This window comes from Chrysemys picta, chromosome 1 (assembly GCF_011386835.1).
Source record: "Chrysemys picta bellii isolate R12L10 chromosome 1, ASM1138683v2, whole genome shotgun sequence".
Lineage (NCBI taxonomy): Eukaryota > Metazoa > Chordata > Testudines > Emydidae > Chrysemys > Chrysemys picta.
This window is the reverse complement of record NC_088791.1, coordinates 295,548,345-295,570,391: the sequence shown is the minus strand read 5'-3', so window position 1 is coordinate 295,570,391 and position 22,047 is coordinate 295,548,345. Positions and strand designations below refer to the sequence as shown.

The 22,047-nt window shown below is 43.8% G+C and overlaps 1 protein-coding gene across 1 annotated transcript; it reads right to left on the bottom strand.

Annotated features, from left to right (window-relative positions):
- Positions 1-2,012: 2,012 nt before the first annotated feature.
- Positions 2,013-3,118, bottom strand: LOC135984004 (olfactory receptor 5AR1-like). The gene has a single exon (XM_065598171.1). It carries the CDS (start codon positions 2,977-2,979, stop codon positions 2,035-2,037), a length of 945 nt encoding a protein of 314 aa, XP_065454243.1. The 5' UTR covers positions 2,980-3,118; the 3' UTR covers positions 2,013-2,034.
- Positions 3,119-22,047: the final 18,929 nt, after the last annotated feature.

The window sequence follows — 22,047 nt, the reverse complement described above, 5'->3', positions numbered from 1 at the left end:
TAACTGAGCATGCGGCTGTATCCAGTCAATGAGTGTTATGTATTGCGGTATTAATGTTAACAGAATACATGGGCCAAGCAGCTAGCTACATTTCAGGGCCCTGGGGATGTTCCAGTTGGAAGTAGAAACTGATGGGCTCTGGTATTTTGTTTTAATGCAGTCTCCTGTTTCCCTGAACTCAGGAGGTCCTAAGAAAGAAAGGACCAATTTTTTACTTTACCACCCCCAGCTTATGTAGCCGCAGTGACAGAAGCTCTCTCTAGCTTTTTCCGGGGTTATGCTGTGCTCATGCCTACTGCATGGCTCTCTCACTTTTTAGTTAGTTGAGATGGTCTGGAACTGTTATTAATGCTGCTGTTGTTGAAGTCTGATCCTGCTTTTTAGAAGACAAAACAAGAAAAGACTCCGATTGACTTCAGTCAATATTGGTTCAGACTGCAGGAGTTTAAGTGGGGATATAAAGGCACCAAACTCCCATTCCAGGGAGTTGTCCAGGGAACTGGATGTCTAACTGCTCATTGAAAATGTGTATTTGCTCATGGGCAGTGGCTGATTGCACGATGGGGTTTCCAATCCTGTACAGGTATTAAAGTGTTGAAAGGAAAATAGTCCTTTTATGTTATGGCACTATAGCGTCATTCCATTTTGTACATATATGGAAAAATCATAAGCAGTATTCCTAGGAGCACAAGAAGTGGATTTAAGTGATCGATGATTCAGACAAAACTTCCCTGGACTAACCAGAGCATATCCAGTATGAATATTCAAATGTCACCGTGTGTAGGAAGCTTGCTGGTGCTATGAATATTGATAGCCGCATCACACTAGTACTTCATATTGTGTACTAGTACATCACAATCGTACATCATTATAAATTGATTGGACTACATTCATTCTTGATCTGTCCCCATATCATTCTCTCAAGACAAGGGAGTTACTTCAGGGACGAACCTGTCTCACTGTTTACAAAGTCCAAAGAAAGCCAAAGAAAGCAGACCATTGATATACACCTCTACCCCGATATAATGCGACCCGATGTAACACGAATTCAGATATAACGCGGTAAAGCAGTGCTCCGGGGGGGGGGGCAGGGCTGCACGTTTCGATGGATCAAAGCAAGTTCAATATAATGCGGTTTCACCTATAACGCGGTAAGATTTTTCGGCTCCCGCGGACAGCATTATATTGGGGTAGAGGTGTAATTTCAGGATTGCCAGAGAAACTCTTTCATAGGTTGGAGAGAAGATAAATAAACAAAAGCCCTACATAAAACGGCAACAGTTTTCAATGAGTAAAACCAGTGGTTCTCAACATTCTCCAGCCTGTGACCCCATGTTAAACAGAAAAAAAGGTTTGAGATCCCTCTTAAGTTTTGGGATGCTCCCCTTCCATCTAACCGTGAAGACAGGGAGGCTGGTTGTGATGACTGGAAACAACCTCCTCTGTTGAGAACTCAGGAGTAAAACAACGTCCTCTTCATGTCGGCATGATGCAGCGGTGAGAGAAGATACTCTGATTTGGTGCAGGCTAGCTCTGCATGACGAAGGTCAACTCTGCATTATTCAGACTAAGTCCCTAAGCTCACCAGAGAGGACTTTTCTGGGGAATTTATCATTACACATTCCGAGAACATGGCCGATCGACCTAAGCTGAGCTTTGATAATCGTTACCTCAGTTCTGGTTGCTTTGATTCAGTATGTTTAACAGTGCCCTCCACTGGATGAAATCTCAGAACCGAGGAAGGATACATACAATCTTCTCATCCTCTCACCTGAACTCCAACCTGGCCTAAAACATAACAGGCAACGGCAATTGTCCTTTAAGCCAAATATCAGAGCATCTTGCTGATTCTGCATAGTGTCACAGACCCTCATTCATGGATCTTAAAAACAGCAATTTCTAATATTGTATTTGACTGGGTTCCATTATATGATTTTCTGTACATCACATGGAGTGGCTGAGTCATAGAAATAAGGATAATGACAGAGAACTCACTCTTATTCCATCTACTGTTTATTGGTTAAAATATAATGATTATAATGACCAAGAAAAAATCTTCTTGTATATCACCCTTTTAAAGGCATCATTTACCTCCTTGTTTCGCAGGCTGTAGATCAGGGGGTTCAACATGGGGATCACGAGGGCATAAAACACAGAGGTAACCTTGTCTTGGTCCATCACGTGGCTAGAACTGGGTCTTAAATATATACATATCAGCGTCCCATAAAACATAATGACGACTGTCAGGTGGGAGGCGCAGGTGGAAAAGGTTTTGCGTCTCCCCTTGGCAGAACGGATCCCGAGAATGGCCAGAAGGATGCACATGTAGGAGATTAGGACACCCAGGAAAGTAGTCATTCCAATTACAGTAGAGAAAGTGAAAAGTACAAGGTCAGTGACATGGGTGTCAGAACAGGACAGCTTCAGCATAGGGGGCACATCACAGAAGAAATGGTTGACAACATTGGAGCTGCAGAAGGACAGACTGAATATAAATAGAGTTTGCACAACTGAATTCACAGAGCCACATACATATGTACCAGCCACTAACAGGAGACAGTGTCTCTTGGACATAATGGCTCTGTATAGCAGAGGATTACAGATAGCTTTGAAGCGGTCATACGCAATCACAGCCAGGAGGCAACATTCATTGGTCACAAAGAAACAGACGAAGAATAGTTGTGCCGCACACTCAGTCAAAGGAATGGTTCTAGTCTCTGCTACAAAGGTCATTAGCATCCTGGGAGCTATGGCAGTGGAATATCCAATATCTACAATGGACATCTGGCTTAGGAAAAAGTACATGGGGGTATGAAGTCGGGTTTCAACCATGATTAACGCTATCATCCCAAGATTCTCCATCAGGCTGACCACATACATCACTAGGAACAACATAAAGAGGGGGATCTGTAGATCTGGATGATCTGTGAATCCTACGAAAATGAACTCGGTCACCATAGTGTGGTTTCTCTCTGCCATTTATTCCAGAAACGCTCTCCTCTGCTGGTGAAAAAAAAATAAAGATTAAAATTAATCACTGGCCAATAAAGTACTGAGTACAGATCCCTCATAATCCCTGTGATTGTTCCTGGGAAACAGTGTATAAACATAGGAAAGCTGAAATACATCGAAGGACACTCCTAGGGAATGTTCTCTTTGTATTCCCCACATGCTTTCCATTAGAGATAGTACATGTTCCAGCTACAGAAATATTGTGGACTCTGTGTTAGGGTGACCAGATGTCCTGATTTTATAGGGACAGTCCCAATTTTGGGGGCTTTTTCTTATATAGGCACTTATTACCCCCCACCCCCATCCCAATTTTTCACACTTCCCCTCTGGTCACCCTACTCTGTTTTAATATGCATGAAACCATCCAGTGGGTCAAATCTTCTATAAAATAAGAGATACATAGATTGGGAGTGTTTAGTTTAGAAGGGAGGCAAATAATCTATCAATGTATGCAAGTAATCAATGCTATAGAGTTTATTCATGGTGTTTGATTTTCTCTTCCTAATCAAAATGACCTCAAAGGGCACAAGTGATGCTCAGTGCCCCTTTTATATAGGTGCCTAAATATAGGTTTAGGACCTAATATGAGGCAGCCCCAGTGAAAAAGTTTGGTATCACTAAAGTGTCACTGTCCTATTGGAGTCAGTGTATGTTTTACAGACATTCTTTGTAACTACATGCATTATTTTTCCTCCCTGTTACAAATCCTCCTAGAGGTAATAACACTTGTAGGTGGTGTGGACTGTAACTGATTCTATGATTACTTTTGACTCAGATTCACAGAGCCTAGAAATGAGAAAATGCATCTCCTAGGGATAAATACTAAGTTAACCTGTGGAACTCCTTGCCAGAGGATGGTGTGAAGGCCAAGACTATAGTGGGGTTTTAAAAAGAACTAGATAAATTCATGAAGGATAGGTCCATCAACAGCTATTAGCCAGGATGGGCAGGGATGGTGTCCCTAGCCTCCGTTTGCCAGAAGCTGGGAATGGGCAACAGGGGATGGATCACTTGATGATTACCTGTTCTGTTCATTCCCCCTGGGGCACCTGGCATTGGCCACTGTCGGAAGCAGGATACTGGGCTAGATGGACCTTTAGTCTGACCCAGTATGGCTGTTATGTTTCTATGGAATTTCACTGCTACATGCACAAAGATGCTCAAAAGATAATAATAATGACATTTCTTACCAGTCATGGTGTAGGTGTACACGCAGGAAATTCCATTGTATTTGGTGGAGGAAGATATGGACTGGTTTGACTCCTCATTAACCAATTGACTTCAGCTGAACTATACATTCACACTTGTGTGACTGAGATCAGAATCTAGTCAGTGACATGGTAACACAACGTGAGATGTGTGCGGATGGGACCAAAGCACCTCATGTCCAATTGTAGTCTTTAGGATAGAAAGAAAATGAGTTGGAGATAATTTGTGAGTTTCCTAGTTACTGGAAAAACACAGGTCTCTGGATTCTGCATATTCCTTCTGTCTTTACACCTGTGCTAGACGAGTAAAAAGAAATGAAATTATTTTTAGTAAATATAGGGAACATAGGAATTTCCATACCAGATCAGACAAATGATGCATCTAATTGAGTATTGTCTATGCATTAGCAGTCTTTGTTGTGTGCTTCAGATAAAGGGGCAAAGTCCTCACAGTAGGAAGTTATTCAATAACATGCCTATAGGGTGTCGGAGAAAAACAGAGTTCTCACTATTTGTTTAGGTATAGCAAGTCAGATGCTTTATTAACTCTCACAATTGCGCAGAGGGAGAGAGCTAAGCAGGTCTCTCAACAGGTAAACAATTACAGCAAGCATTTATACCTTTTGTTACAGACAATAATGAGCAACAGCTGCATTTTGTTTATACATAGGCCATCTTGATATCTCATTTCCTCACTTGTTTTGACTCTTGCCAACATACAATATTTTCTATACCTTATCTACACAAGGTCTTCTACACCTTATCTATACCAGGCCATAATGACTTCTTACACAGTTCTTTCTCACCCGCCTCACACAATCCTCGCTTCTACAAATCTCGCGTTATCAGGGTTACAGTTAGCCTGACTCTTGCTAACGAACTGTCATGTATTGCATCCCCTTCCTGTCAGTTCTTTCTCTGCTTCCACAACCCCCCCCCCCCCCCTTTTGTACTACTAGTACAACAAACATTTTCAAATCTCTATTTGCATTAAATCTCAGAATTCAGATTCTACATCAGATGCTTCAACCTTAGGGGTTTTGATTGGATGTAATGACAATGCATGATGAGCATGGACATGAAAGGTATTACTATTATTACGTCCTTTACAACAACAATAACATACTCCTGCACAACACAAGCAATAACATTCCCATAGCGATAATATGATGGGGTTGTTGTACAATCTTAGTCATAGAACACAATACATCATACTTAGTACATAAGGTGGTTACTCTATAAGCTGTCTGAAAGGCATACTTTTTAACTTGATACATATTTTGAAGCATGTGAATTTGCCCTTGTACTTCAGAGATTTTCTGAACCTCTGGTAACAGTGAAAGCAAATTTTGAAATCGATCAGGTACTAAACTAGTCCAATTAAAGGGTATCTGGAACCTAAGGACTACTTGCAAAATTCTTTCTGCAGGCCAGTAAATAATATGATTGCCTGCCGTGGTAATGAGATTAAAATGTATGTCTTGCAATGTGGTGGCTTTAACATACACACAGCTATCATTAGCTTAAAAAAATAAGTGTCCTGTCAGGGTAGTTCCTTGTCCCCTACCCTCCCAGCAAACGTAGTCATGAAGAGTAACAACTTCTCCTGGCTTCAGTTTACGGATACACTGAAGCTGTGGGGGTTGTAACGGCCAAAATGTCCATTGACTCCCTAACCCCATCCAAATGTCAGATGTAATCCCAGGAGCACTGACTAAAAATCGATTGGGCATACCAGGAGGTCTAATTTCCCAGATATCTCGGTGAATTACCCAATCCCACATGCATCCTCCCCATGGACCCGGCAGGATTCGGTATGTGGGAGCCCACACCCCCTGAACCGGTCCATATGCTTGGAAGGAGCACTGAGAACGTCCACACTTCCACCCAGAAAGTTTCCAAGTATGTCTCCATGGCCACAGATCAGATGGTACTCCTGATGTGTCTGTAAGGGAGAGGGGCGGCACGTGTGGCAATTCGGCAGCGGCAGGTCCCTCACTCCCTATAGGAGTGAAGGACCTGCCACCGAACTGCCAATCGCAATTACGGCTTTTTTTTTTTTCCGAATTACCACTGCCGATCGCGATTGTGGCTTTTTTTTTTTGCTTGGGGTGACAGGAATGCTGGAGCCAGCCCTGATTAGAGGGATATGAGAAAAGTCTATAAATTGCTGGTAGAGAGTTTTCAGGGGGATGACTGGTAGAGAGCAGATCAAGAATGTGTTTCTCCCTGTCTGACAACACAAGACTATCCATTTACAATACTTTCAGTAAAATAAATATTTTGGAAAGCCTATATGCAAATTTCTCTGCCTGTGAGCTGTTCCTGTGTAGCAGTCCCCGAAGCCTCAGGAGGTGTTTGAGATTCTCATTGGTGAGACATAGTCACTGATTACCTGGCAGCCAAGGGAGCAGGTGTGATGGGAGGCACCTAACCCCCTGCCGAGGAAGAGATGGTGTGGGGCAGCTCGGAGGTTGTGGGAGCCAGTAATGACTGGGGACATGAAGCAGACACTAGTGTCCAGCGTACTGTTGGAATCAGGGCAGTCTGGGATAAGGAAGGAGAGTATGGATGGGGGTCAGAGTGTAATGGGAGATTGAACCATCTGAGAAGCAAAGATCAATGGTTCTTTTCATCGGTGAAATGCCTGAAGTTACACAACAACAACAACAATTGGAAACAAAACTGAGTAAAGGTTAGGAGTACTTGTGGCACCTTAGAGACTAACAAATAAACATGGGGAAATAGTTTTACTTTGTGTAGTGACCCATCTACTCCCAGTCTTTATTCAAGCCTAATTTAATGGTGTCCAGTTTGCAAATTAATTCCAATTCAAAGCTTTTTTTGTTGGAGGATTGTGACTTTTAGGTCTGTAATCGAGTGACCAGGGAGATTGAAGTGTTCTCCAACTGGTTTTTGGATGTTATAATTCAATGTGATATATGCCATCATGTGCCAGCAATGCCCCCTGCCCTGTAAATTGGCCAAACCGGACAGCCTCTACGTAAAAGAATAAATGGACACAAGTCAGACATCAAGAATTATAACATTCAAAAACCAGTTTAGTTTCCCCCCTACTGTTCCTCACAACTTCTTGTCAACTGCTGGAAATGGGCCATTTTGATTACCACTACAAAAAGTTTTTTTTTCTCTCCTGCTGGTAATAGCTCACCTTAACTGATCACTCTTGTTATAGTGTGTATAGTAACACCCATTGTTTCATGTTCTCTGTGTATATATATATCTTCCAACTGTATTTTCCACTGAATGCATCTGATGAAGTGGGTTTTAGCCCACAAAAGCTTATGCTCAAATACATTTGTTAGTCTCTAAGGTGCCACAAGATACTCCTGTTCTTTTTACGGATACAGACTAACACGGCTGCTACTCTGAAACCTGAGTAAAGGTTGTGACACCCAAGCTGCAGCTCTGTTGCTTGCAAGGGAAGAAAGACCCTGAGACCCACCAACACGCATTCAAGGCCAGGAAAGGTTCCTGTGCTGGCCTTGAACCAACAATCACAAAGTAAAATTCAATTTCAACAGCACTGCCTGCCTGACCATGTACACGCCGCTCCCCACTCCCACAACACCCAGCGTTTGCTCACCTGTCCATGTACACCCCGCTCTCTTCCCCCACAGGCACCAGTGCTGTCCCCCATCCATGTACCCCCTGCCTGCCCCACAACCCCAAACGTTGTCCACGTTTCCGTGTATGTCCCCATCCCCAGTGATACCCCTCACCCAGGACCAAAACCAAGTGCCAGATCCCACAGGGACAGCTCACAGCAATACCTCCACAGACTAGGCTAAACTCAGAGTCTGTCTGTGCCAGCAACAATTCGGGCTGTGCAGGGAAGGAGAGAGGGACAGACCCGGTGGGAGGGAGAGAGGACGTGGACACTAAAAGTAGCCAGTGTGAGTAACTCTTTCTCAAAATGACATGAAGCTTTAACATATTGCAGCCCACTAGAAACCCAGACATCCCTTCCTGAAGCTGCTTTTACGTGTTGGCAATTGCTGACATTACCACAAGGCTGTAGAGGGGTTGCTCACAGGAGGAGGGATGGTCCAGATGGGGAAGGTGTGAGAGACATTCTGCTGCAGTTTGGTAGAAATTACATTACAGTCTAACACACTCATCCCACCCCAGGAGGCCTCAATATGCCTCTTTGGTCTGTACATAAGCCAGGATTTCCACATACACACGCAGACACACTGTGCATTCTGGGACCTCCCTGGTGAAATTTCCAACACCATCTGGTTATTTTTACTGCCTTTTGGTGATTCTCGTCCTTTCCAGAGATGCAGGGGCAAGAGAGAGCTGACCCCTCTGTCCCCTCAGAAAAATTGTTATCCTGATTGTTCTGAACCTCTAAGCCTGTGAGTGTTAGATTTCAGCAACTCTCCTGTCAGTTCAGCATTGGTCCAAATGAGCTCACCCGGTCTTAGAGGCCAGGGGATGACTCCAGTTTAAGTCACTGGAGGCTCATGGCCAGGGTAAATCAGGCCATTTATTTAAGTCCCTACATGTGGATTTAGGGTGAACTCCTGTTGGGCCGTGTTGGGAGTTTGCCGTTGATCTGAATAGGACCAAGATTTCACCCTTAATGTTTATCTTTTGGCTACCAGCTGTGAAAATCATGACAGATGGGGATTCCAAAACACATGGGCCCTGATTTTGCTGTCAGGAAGGTCAGTGTCAATTTGGAGTGACCCACTGAAGGCAGAATGTGAGAGCAGAATCTGGCCAGTGTGTGACCCATTCTTCTTGTGAACCCTCTGGTACCCACTGAGGAGGCTTTGGTTGAACTTTCTAAAAGGGGAGTGAAGTTCCTGAACTGGAAAAATTGAGGGACCCAGAGGAAAAACCACACAGCCCAAAAAAGGAAGCTACTGAGACAGATAGAGGGACACAGTAAGAGACAAGGAACTGATCTGAAAAACAAATATTTGTCTAAACTACTTCCGATGCATTTGTATTTCCCATTGTAAATCTCTTGAACTGTTTAGCTTTTTACTACTAAATACTAAACAGTTCAAGTCACCATTTTGGTGAATTCCTGCCTAGATGGTTCTTAACTTGAACCCTGGAACCCTTCCTGATCCCTCAGCACTAACTTTAATGCAGAAACAGGCAACTCACCAAAATCCACTCAGCAGAGAGAGGAAATCTCCTTACAGTGACAGGAAGGCAGAGCCCTGAGAATCAGTGTATGAATCTCACGTCTGACACTCAGTGTGTTGGACAGGAACCTTTATGATTCTCCTGTACAGTCTCTGTGAACTCTCTGGTTGGCCAGGACTCCCAGACAATTCCCTCAGGTCTGTGAACAGCGGGAAGAATAGAAAATTGACTCTGGAGAACTACAACTTGAGAGCCTCCACGGGACAGAAGAAAATATTCACCGATAACAGGAGCTCAGATTGTCAGGGCAAACTGAGTCTTGCAGACTGTTCAACCTAGCAATTGACACTAGGTTTATTTTTTGTGTGTAGTGTACTGCCATCTGCACTATGTGTGGGAATGCTGCCACCATACACGGGACCAAAACCCATTTTCAATTGATCGTAGCAGTATACCGCTGCATACTGCCAAGGCAGTTGTAATATACAGTGCATTAGCTCTGAAAACTCAATGCCACTCTGTGAAGGCCAAATGAAGTGGTCCTTAACTGATGCAAACCTAAGGGTGTGGAAAAGGTTTTCTCCTTCCAGGCTTATGGTATCAAAGCTATTTGCCAGTATCCCTTTGTGAAGTCTAAAGTGGATATCTATCTGGCAGCTCACAACTATTCTAATATTTCATCTACTCTGCATCAGATAAACATCAAATTTCAATACTGTGTTGACTTTTCAGAAATTGATGCAGAAACGGGTTGTGATATCCCGGGTTAGAACTAACACAATGGAATTTCTCCACTCACTGTATGATTCCTTCACTACTCCCAGGGCCAAAATGACCTGGAGTTCATCTCACATGATATCCCACATTTTACAAGGGAACAGCCAGGGAGTTTCCCTGATCTGATGCATTGGGGTTATGTCAGTATGGTGGTATTTTAGGTAGGTGTGCCTGTTGCGTTGCACTCCATATTCTTTATTGAAATATGCTTATGAATATGAATATGACAAAACTGGAATATGTTTTATGCAAAATACCTCATGTAAGGGATCATTGAAAAAGTTATCATCTGCTGAATGTGTTCTTCCTATTTGTATGCATTAATCATTCTTATATTTGAAGTTAGAAATATGAAGTATAAATCTAAGGTCCTATTGTAATTATGCTAAGTGAGGGCCATTAAGGAACTTGATGATTCTTATGCAAAAACAATTGGCTATGAATGGATTTGTTTTCCCGTAAGTCTGTGGGACCCCTGTGAGGAGGAGGGGCATTGGTGATCCCTTTTAAAGACATGTGTCTGTGTCACCTGATGCTGGAATGCATCTTGGATTTTATATTTTTTCACGAGGTGGGGGGAAAGTTTAAACAAAGAGACAAAGATTCCCACCTTTTGGGCAAGTCTATATAAGAGTGTGAAGCAGGACAAAGAGGGAGTCAGTGGGGATACCCCTGCTTACCAGTTTCTTAGTGTATTAAGCTTAGCTTTTCATGTTTGGTTATTTTGCTTAGTAACTTACTTTGTTCTGTCTGTTACCACTTATGATTACTTAAATCCTATCTTTTATACTTAATAAAATCACTTTTGTTAATTAATAAACCCAGGGCAAGTAATTGTTACATTGCGGGGGGGACAGTCTGTGTCTTTACTTCGAGAAAGAGGGTGAACAATCTGAACTTATAATGTATAAAACTTTATACAGTGTCAGACAGATTTATCTGGGGTTCAGGTCCTATTGGGGCTGTGTAGTTGGGTGCTGAGGCAAGTCCCTTTTAACTGAGCCTTCCCCCATCTCTGTGTCTGTGCTGGAGGAGGCCTGGAGGGTCTGACTCAGCAAGACAGAGGCAAGGGGTGCCCAGGCTGGCAGAGAGGTTAGGCTCAGTGGTATCTCAGCATATCAAGTGTCAGTCCCAAGGGGGTTCCCGCGAGGGAACCCATCACAGTGGTGTAGATGCAAGGATATGTGCCCAGCTGATTGCTTTGAGACACTAGTGGTGATTTAAAGTGAGTTTTAAGTGTGGTGCCGGGAGAACAGACAAAGTAGTTACTGGTTGGTAACCGGTGGCCTCAGACTTTTACAAATCTTTCCTAGTAACCACAGATGCATCCGAGTGTGGTGTGGGAGCAGTCTTAATGCAGGAAAGACTGGATCAAGAATTCCAATCTGTCGTGTTTCTCAGCAAAAAACTGTCTAAGAGGGAAAGCCATTGGTCAATCACAAAAAATTCCTTAATAGTCACAGGTTACCCTGCTCACTGTGGAACCTAGCTTTCAAAGGCTCCTGGATGCACAGCGCATCCCGCTGGGCTCTTCTAATCGCCCGGCTGTCTGGCTGGGCGTAATCAGCAGCCAGGCGATGTGCCTCAACCTCCCACCCCGCCATAAATGTCTTCCCCTTGCTCTCACAGAGATTGTGGAGCACACAGCAAGCTGCAATAATAATGGGGATATTGGTTTCGCTGAGATCAGAGCGAGTCAGTAAGCTTCTCCATCTCCCCTTGAGACGTCCAAAAGCACACTCCACCACCATTCTGCACTTGCTCAGTTGGTAGCTGAAGAGTTCTTTTTCACTGTCCAGGCGCCTGTATAGGGCTTCATGAGCCAGGGCATTAGCGGGTAGGCTGGGTCCCCGAGGATCACTATAGGCATCTCCACATCCCCAACAGTTATTTTGTGGTCCGGGAAGTAAATACCTTCCTGCAGCCGTCTAAACAGACCAGAGTTCCTGAAAACACGAGCGTCATGAACCTTGCTGGGCCATCCGACGTTGATGTTTGTAAAACGTCCACCAGTGCTTGCAGCACCATTGAAAAGTAGCCCTTTCTGTTAATGTACTGGCTGGCCTGGTGCTCCAGTCCCAGGATAGGGATGTGAGTTCCAACTATAGCCCCACCGCAGTTTTGGAATCCCATCGTGGCGAAGCCATCTATGATGACCTGCATGTTTCCCAGGGTCACTACCTTTGAGAGCAGTAGCTCAACGATTGCGTTGGCTACTTGCATCACAGCAACCCCCACGGTAGATTTGCCCACGCCAAAGTGATTCGCGACTGACCGGTAGCTGTCTGGCGTTGCAAGCTTCCAGAGGGCTATGGCCACTCGCTTCTGGACAGTCAGGGCTGCTCGCATCCGGGTGTCCTTGCGCTTCAGGGCAGGGGACAGCAACTCACAAAGTTCCAGGAAAGTTCCCTTACGCATGCGAAAGTTTCGCAGCCACTGTGATTCATCCCAGACCTGCAGCACTATGCGGTCCCACCAGTCCGTGCTTGTTTCCCGGGCCCAGAATCGCCGTTCCACAGCATCAACATGACCCATTGCCACCATGATGTCCACGGCGCAGGGTCCCATGCTTTCTGAGAGGTCTGTGCCACTCTCAGACTTCATGTCCTCACCGCGCTGCCGTAGCCTCCTCGCCCAATTTCTCAGCATCTGCCGCTGAAAAAGGTGGATGATAAGGTGCGAAGTGTTGACAACGGCCATAACTGCAGCGATGGTCGCAGCGGGTTCCATGCTCGCAGTGCTGTGGTGTCCGCGCTGTCACTCACCAGAACTGATTGCCCGCCGGCGCTTTCAGGGAAGGAGGGCGGGCGTGACGGTTGAATGACGAGAGTTACCCAAAACCACCCTCGACACATTTTTTTCCCCAGCAGGCATTGGGGGCTCGACCCAGAATTCCAATGGGCAGCAGGGACTGCGGGAACTGGGGGATAGCTGCCCACAGTGCACCGCTTCCAATGTCAACACTTGCCCCGTTAGTGTGGACTCACAAAGTCGAATTACTGTTCTTAGTGTGGATACACACATTCGACTTTGTAATATCGGTTCCACTAATTCGATTTAAGTAAAATCGAACTACTCTCGTAGTGTAGACGTACCCCTAGACTCTGGTCCTCAGTCATCCTGGATTTCATAGTGGAACTCACCAACTCTCATGGCCACACAATGGTCTTGACTGTCGTAGACCAACTGACTAAAATGGTGCACTTCATCCCCTCTGCTGGTGGGTTGGAGCAATGGTCTCAAGTTGCAGTGGGGGAGGTTTAGGTTGAATATTAGGAAAAACTATTTCACTAGGAGGATGGTGAAGCACTGGAATGAGTTACCTAGGGAGTTGATGGAATCCTTAGAGGTTTTTAAGGCCCAGCTTGACAGAGTCCTGGTTGGGATGATTTAGTTGGGGTTGGTCCTGCTTTGAGCGAGTTGGACTAGATGACCTCCTGAGGTCTCTTCCAACCCTAATCTATGGTTCTATGATTCTATGAAAACAAAACAACAAACTGGGGGACTTTGGGATTTAACAAAATAAGCAAAATAACTGGATTTCATAAGCCATCTACAAAACTGATGATGTTCCTGATGCTTTGTCTACATTACAAATGTTTTCCTCGTATAGCTATACCAGCAGAGCACTGTAGTGTAGACACTGCATATGCCAACATAATTATTTTTTCTGCTAGCATAACAACACCTCTTCCCCAAAAGTTATGCCAACAGAAGTGTTCTTCTATCAGCACAGCTGTGCTGGCATAGCTAAATTGGCTAGGGGATGTAGTTTTTAGATACCTCTGGCAGACATAGCTATGGCAAAAACACTTTGTAGTGTAGACCTTGTCTGAGATGTTAAGGTTATGATTGTCAGTTTTTCTATCCTGGTGTTGGGCATAAGAATGAAGGAGGGAGGCAAACTCCCCTTTCTCCACTTCATTCTGGGGCCAGTGCTGCTCCTCACAGCAGTTAGAATGTTAGGCCTGCTTTACTATGGGCCATGGCCTCAAAGGAAATAAAATAGCACTCTTACCACACACCCCTCTCCTGGTCCCTCTCTGCCCCAATCCATCTGTATGCTCAGTGTTAGGATGTGTACACTGGTGGGGGTCCTGGGAGAGCACTCTGGAGTCTGTTTTCTGTCCATTTATATCACCAGAGCAGCATAAAAGGGCCTTAATTCTTGGCTCTTAAGAATCTGGATTTCTTGTACCTTTACCATTATTATATGATCACCCTGCCCCTTCTTTCTACTTTATCCTCTCTCTCTCTCTCTCTCATAATTCTCCAACCCCCAAATAGCTATGCGAGTCTTGTTTTTAGGTCTTGACTGTCGTAGACCAACTGACTAAAATAGTGCACTTCATCTCCTCTGCTGGTGGGTTCACGTTATCCACCTTCATGGGCTTCCAGACCATATCACCTCGGACTGAGGCCCGCAGTTTATTTCATATTTTTGGCGTGAAATATGCTGGTTAATGGATGTTTACACTTTTACCTCCTCCGTGTACCACCCCCGGACAGAGATGGCGAACCAAATACTAGAGCAATATCTGAGGTGCTTTGTCAACTGCCATCAAGATAACTGGTTCTCACTCCTGCCTTATGCCATGTTCTCATACAATGCCGACCATGACTCCATGGGACAAAGTCCCTTTTTGGCAAATTGCAGGTTCCACCCTTGTTTCTACCTGGTCTTGCCGGCAACCTCCCTGAACCTAGCAGCTGCCAACTGAATACAACGAATTCATCATATCCAGGAGGAGCTTAATGGCCACCGTGAAGACACACAAAAAAAGAGTACAAGCAGTACATGGACCGTCGATACCAGGAAGGCCCAGCTCTCACAGTGGGGCAAAAGGTCTGTCTTGAAGCAAAGCAACTCTTACGAACAGGCTGTCCTGAAAGCTAGGCCACCAGTTCTTCAGATCATTCCGGATTTGTCAGCAAATCAACCCCATCACCTTCAGACTACAGCTCACTCAAGATGTATCCTGTTTTCCATGTATACCTCCTGAAGCCTTACACAGAAGACCCCTTTTCTGACCAGTTCTAACATCTGCCTCTGTCAGTTCAGGTCCAAGGCTAGGAAGAATATAGTCTACGCTATCCTTGACTGATACTGTACTATCTCATTGATTGGGAGGACTATGGTCCTGAAAAGCACTCCTGGGAACCTGCTGCCCATGTCCATGTCCCTGACGTGGTAAAAAGCTTCTATCAAGACCATTTGGATAAACGAGGCCCAGCACCAACCCAGAGGAAGGGTGCCCGTAAAGGTGGTGGTGGGTAATGTAAGGATAACCCATGTCTGTGGAAGCTGACATTCCCACATCACCATCAGGAGGCCATGTAGAGCCACCTCCCAGGAGCACTGTGGAGATTAGGCACCACAGGAAATACCACCCAATGGGTCCAGAGTGAAAGCACCCCGGGGCCCTCTGATTGACCTCATGTGCCCTATTTAACACTGGAGGGTGCCCCACGAGGTTGTCTGGGCAACCACACAGACTTCTGGCCTGCTACAACTCCAACCCACACCATGCCTTCTGATTGCCAGTCTCCGACCCCAGCTTGACTCTGACCCTGACCCTTGCTTATCAGTCCTGACTCTAGTGATTACTCCAATCACTGCTTGCTGACTGCCATCTTTTGGTTATCTTTGACTTGTGGACACCAGCCCAGGCATGACCACTAGGCTTAATTGCCTATGTCATGGTCTCTTACACTCATGTGCAAAACAGAGGTAGCTTAATAAAAGATACATCCCACTGATACCTACTTTTTACTATAAAAAAATAACTTTAAGGATTTTAATTAATTCTGCCAGTAGGGAATTCTCTACCAATGTTGGTCAATATTCACAAGTTTATTTTCCTCTTTAGAGCTACACTCCAAAAATAAATAAGTAAACACCTCCCAGCAATGCTTCATCTCATTTCTCCATTGTCTCATTCTAGGTACTTCCTAAATCTTTATCCTAGTTCTGGGCAAAATGACAGGGCCTGGATTCCACATTCTGCAAACATTGTTTCTAAGCAGGACAAGTTTTCAGTGTCTCTTGGTAGAGTGCACCAGGGAAGTTATATACAACTGAAAGTGAGAGTCTGGAGGCGGAACTATCTGGCCGGCCCCGGAGGAAGTGAAAGTGTGACAGGCTAGTCACAAAGAGGACCAGCCAGTTGCCGAGGAGAGATGAAGAATGAATAGCCATGGGGTGGAGTAGGCCAGACCTTCTGTTGCAGGAAACTTGGTTCTCAGGGCCTTAATTAGTCCAATAAAATGGTCCAAAATTTTGTTGTTTGGGAATCTTAACATGCAACAACAACTACTATTATCCTCTACAAGGCCCTACAAGCCCACTTTTCAAAAGTGCTGAGTATCTACAACTCTAACTGACATAAATGAGAGACACGAAGGCTCAGCACCTCTGAAAATGAGAATCTACACTTCTGCATTTTCAGTGTCATGCTTGGGAGAAAGAGGGACACTTGAAAACCAGGCACTACACCCAGGCCTGGTGAACAAAAATTATATAGAAGAGGTTTTCCACTTAACTTGCTGTACATGTCAGTGTAGAGCTCTGGGATGGATGGATGAACTTCTAAATTTCATCTAATTAAATCTAAATTTCAGCTAGTCTCATTAGCACCACTTCATTAAGTCAGTAGTGTTGGGGGGAGCTACGGTGATTGATGTGATGCTGTATGCAATATATGGGACACTTTATGATATTGTTGATACCAATATTAGAAAATTGCAAGGAATCTGAGCAGATATGCCATGTGAGGTATCTGCAAAAATGTTATAATTTGCCAGGTATGATAATCTTGTTTATATATTTGTATCACCTTTGTATTATGATTAATAGATATGTATGGTATATCTATTTCCAAACTTGTGCTGTGTTTCTGGGTGATAGCCCTAGACAGACTGGCATCAGCACTGCCTAGCCTGTTCGATGGCCCACTGAAATAAACCAGGGAATACACCTTATGACTCAGCAAGGCATGCGGGGCATTCCTATGACAGAACTCTAAGGCTTTTCCAGGCCATGTGCTGTAAAGCTTGTGTTTGGGGACAAAGGAAGTATAACCCGCATGGCAAAAGACTGTGAAAGGCAGCTGCATCTTCGCCATTTTGTTTTCAGTCCTGCTTCTGGTCCTCATTCCTGTTTCTTACCTCTGGAGGAACTTTGCTACAAACGAAGCTCTTGTTGGATATATATATATATATACACACACACACATTGTGATTCATATATCCATGTAATATGTTATAGGTCATTGAGGCCTGGTATGAATGACGCGTGCTTGACATGAATGCATGTGTTGCAAGTTAGCAACCGAAGCAAGGACTATTAGAATTCTTTGTGCAAAAACAATCTTACGTTTCGAGAAAAATATGGAAAATCATCAGAAAAGAAAATAACACCAGAGGGACTGATGTAAAATTGTATAAGAATTGGAGGAAATGGCATGCCTTGGATCATGGTGGCCCACCCAGAATTGTCTCTTTGGAATTGTGTGGGTAGAAGGCCTAGTAAACAAAAGCAAAGAATCAATGATGTGATGGAATGGACTATAAATGGATGCCTATAATTTCTTCAAATTGGAGTCGTTCATTGATCCAGAGTCCAGTATGGATATAGATGTGTTTTTTGCCGGCTCCCCACATCTTATGATCTTATCCTGATGGAAGGAACCTCAACTGGCCATTGGGAACAGTCTGACCTTTGGACTCTGGTATAGTATGTTTGGGGTGTGATTGTGGAGTGAATAAGGTTTGTTTTGTAATCAGTAAAGAGCATTTAGAGTATTGTATACCAACACTGTCTGGTATCTGCTTGCTCCCCTCCCATAGGGAGACCTCTATTGCGGGTCTAACAACTGGTGGAGAATGCGGAGGGGGGAGAGATTAAGGAATGCTGGATTTCGAGATGGGGCCTTACAGTATTAGGGGAGTCCTTATTTAAGACTAATAAGGTTGACCCTTATTTGTGAAATTTGTGAGAAAAAAACAACATGTGGGGAGATGCCACACAGTGTTTGTGTAATAATATTTAAAACACTGTTTAAGAAGATGGGCTTAAACTGCAGCAAGGGAGGTCTAGGTTGGACATTAGGAAAAAGTTCCTAACTGTCAGGGTGGTTAAACACTGGAATAAATTGCCTAGGGAGATTGTGGAATCTCCGTCTCTGGAGATATTTAAGAGTAGGTTAGATAAATGTCTATCAGGGATGGTCTAGACAGTATTTGGTCCTGCCATGCGGGCAGGGGACTGGACTCGATGACCTCTCGGGGTCCCTTCCAGTCCTAGAATCTATGAATCTATGAATCTATAAGAGAAGTAAAGGGGTGGAAGAGGCACCCCAGTGGACTAAAATTAAAGCCCCTTCTCTGTTAGAGAAGGAGATTATTGCATTTGGGACATGCTCTTGGATGGAAGGTGCGGTGGAACCTGATGTAATACTTGATACCTTATGTCATAAATATAAAGGGAAGGGTAACAACCTTCTTGTATACAGTACTATAAAATCCTTCCTGGCCAGAGGCACAAAATCCTTTTACCTGTAAAGGGTTAAGAAACTCAGGTAACACTGGTCTACAATTTTTGAGAAGTTGTCTGCTTCAGAGATAAAATGTGCTATTTATTATGTATTTTGATGTGCTGAATTCAAATATGACAATTAAAACAACTGATTGGCTACTGTTTCTAAGATATTTAAGTTTTTACATTTTATGTCTGTGTATATTGTGTAGATAGTAGAGTTTTAATCATAAATTGTAAACCTAGGTCTTTTCATGTGTTTATGGTTGCTTTACATGATAATATTTCACCTGTCCTGTTTATGTAACACTTTAAAAATCAGCAAAAAGGTTATATAAATAAAATTTATTATGAAACAAAAGGCAAAAAACTATTATGTACATAGTTTAGTCCTATTCAGTGTCTACTCGGCGCTTCTTGGCTTGTCTCTTGTATTCATTAAATGGAGCATCTCTTGTCACTGTCCAGCAATAGTCTGCAAGCATTGATGGGCTCCATTTGCCCTGATAGCGTTTCTCCATTGTTGCAATGTCCTGGTGAAATCGCTCGCTGTGCTTGTCGCTCACTGCTCCGCAGTTTGGTGGAAAAAAATCTAGATGAGAGTGCAAAAAATGTATCTTTGGTGACATGTTGCAACCAAGGCTTTTGTATGCCTTGAGGAGGTTTTCCACCAACAACCTGTAGTTGTCTGCCTTGTTGTTTCTGAGAAAATTTATTGCCACTAACTTGAAGGCTTTTTTGCCGTCTTTTCCTTGCCACGCAGTGCATGGTCAAATGCATCATCTCAAAGAAGTTCACGAATCTGAGGACCAACAAAGACACCTTCCTTTATCTTAGCTTCACTTGACCTTGGAAATTTTCCACGGAGGTACTTGAAAGCTGCTTGTGTTTTGTCAATGGCCTTGACAAAGTTCTTCATCAGACCCAGCTTGATGTGTAAGGGTGGTAACAAAATCTTCCTTGATTCAACAAGTGGTGGATACTGAACACTTTTCCTCCCAGGCTCCAATGACTGTCGGAGTGGCCAATCTTTCTTGATGTAGTGGGTATCTCTTGCACGACTATCCCATTTGCAGAGAAAACAGCAGTACTTTGTGTATCCAGTCTGCAGACCAAGCAAGAGAGCAACAACCTTCAAATCGCCACAAAGCTGCCACTGATGTTGGTCATAGTTTATGCACCTCAAAAGTTGTTTCATGTTCTCAAAAGTTTCCCTCATATGGACTGCATGACCAACTGGAATTGATGGCAAAACATTGCCATTATGCAGTAAACCAGCTTTAATACTCGTCTTCGATGAATCAATTAACAGTCTCCACTCATCTGGATCGTGAACGATGTTGAGGGCTGCCATCACACCATCGATGTTGTTGCAGGCTACAAGATCACCTTCCATGAAGAAGAATGGGACAAGATCCTTTTGACGGTCACAGAACATGGAAACCCTAACATCACCTGCCAGGAGATTCCACTGCTGTAGTCTGGAGCCCAACAGCTCTGCCTTACTCTTGGGTAGTTCCAAATCCCTAACAAGGTCATTCAGTTCCCCTTGTGTTCTGAGGTGTGGTTCAGAGGAGGAGGATGGGAGAAAATGTGGGTCCTGTGACATTGATGGTTCAGGACCAGAAGTTTCATCCTCTTCCTCTTCCTCGTCTGACTCAAGTGAGAATGATTCTAGTGCATCAGGAACCAGCAGTCCTTCTCCGTGGGGTACTGGGCGTATAGCTGATGGAATGTTTGGATAATGCACAGTCCACTTTTTCTTCTTTGACACACCTTTCCCAACTGGAGGCACCATGCAGAAGTAACAATTTCTGGTATGATCTGTTGGCTCTCTCCAAATCATTGGCACTGCAAAAGGCATAGATTTCCTTTTCCTGTTCAACCACTGGCGAAGATTTGTTGCACAAGTGTTGTAGCATATGTGTGGGGCCCACCTCTTGTCCTGATCTCCAATTTTGCAGCCAAAATAAAGGTGATAGGCTTTCTTAACCATAGTGGTTATACTGCACTTTTGTGATGCAAAAGCCACTTCACCACAAACATAGCAGAAGTTATCTGCACTGTTCACACAAGTACGAGGCATCTCTGCTCACTTTGGCTAAACAGAAATGTGTCCCTTTGCAAAATCAAACACTGACAAATAAGCGAGCACGACACTGTATGATTTCTAGATCTGATATAGGGCAATTTGTTCAGCAGAGTGATGTAAGCTTCATTATGATTGCATCATTCATGACTTCTAGGAATAACATGATGCAATTCATATCATGTATGACGCAATACCAGCTTCAGATTGCATCATTCATTGTTTTGCCTAAAAAGCAAGTACTGTCCAAACCCAGTCATAGATTTATTCATAGATCCAGTCAAAGATGTATTGTAGTCATTTCTGGTTTAAATTGAGATCCCTTCCCTTTATAACTCACTTATCCTCCACCATTCCCAAGTCAATGGTCGTATATACTGACCCAATAACATATCTTGAAAACTAGAGCCAATCAACAATTTTAAGCATCATTTTCGTTCTCAGTGACCCAGAATTAGTAAAGTTTGACTACATTTATTTCAGAAGCATTTTGGCTGTAGAGCAGTGTAACATGACTGGCACCTGACCAAAAGGACCAATAAGGGGACAAGATACTTTCAAATCTGGGGGGGGGGCTTTGTCTGTCTGTTCTGGGTGCTTGCCGGAGACAGATCAAGAAAGCAAGCAATCCAACTCCATTAGAATTAGTAAGTACTAGCAAGAGAATGCGTTAGCTTACTTTTATTTTGGCTTGTGATTTTCTCTGTGCTAAGAGGAAGATGTATTAGTGGTTTTCTTTGTGTAACTTAAAAGTTTTGCCCAGAGGAAAATTCTGTTTTAAATCTGATTGCCCTGTAAAATTATCTTCCATTCTAATTTTACAGAGGTGCTTCTTTTACCTTTTTTCTTTCTAATAAAGTTCTATGGTTTTTTTTTTAAGAATCTGATTGGCTTTTTAGTGTCCTAAAAAATCCACGGTAGGTCTGTGCTCATCTTCTTTATTCTCAAGCCTCCCCAGGAAAGGGGGTGGTAGGGCTTGGGGGGATAGTAGGGGGGAAGACAGGGCTCCAAGTGGCCCTCCCTAAATGTTTGTTTAAATCACTTGGTGGTGGCAGTGTTTACCTAATCCAAGGTACAAGGGAAAAATTGTGCCTTGGGGAAGTTTTAACATAAGCTGGTAAAAATAAGCTTAGGGGGTCTTTCATGCGGGTCCCCACATCTGTACCCTAAAGTTCAGAGTGGGGAGGGAACCCTGACACCTTAGAAAACATGTTTGAGAAATATGTACAGCTGTACAAGCCTAATGCCAGTAAAAAGCAAATGGCTGTTGTGACAAGCTGTAAAAAAGGAAATTTGCA

Excerpts from the sequence above, each read along its gene's own strand:
- LOC135984004 (XM_065598171.1), bottom strand. The coding sequence starts at position 2,979 with ATGGCAGAGAGAAACCACACTATGGTGACCGAGTTCATTTTCGTAGGA.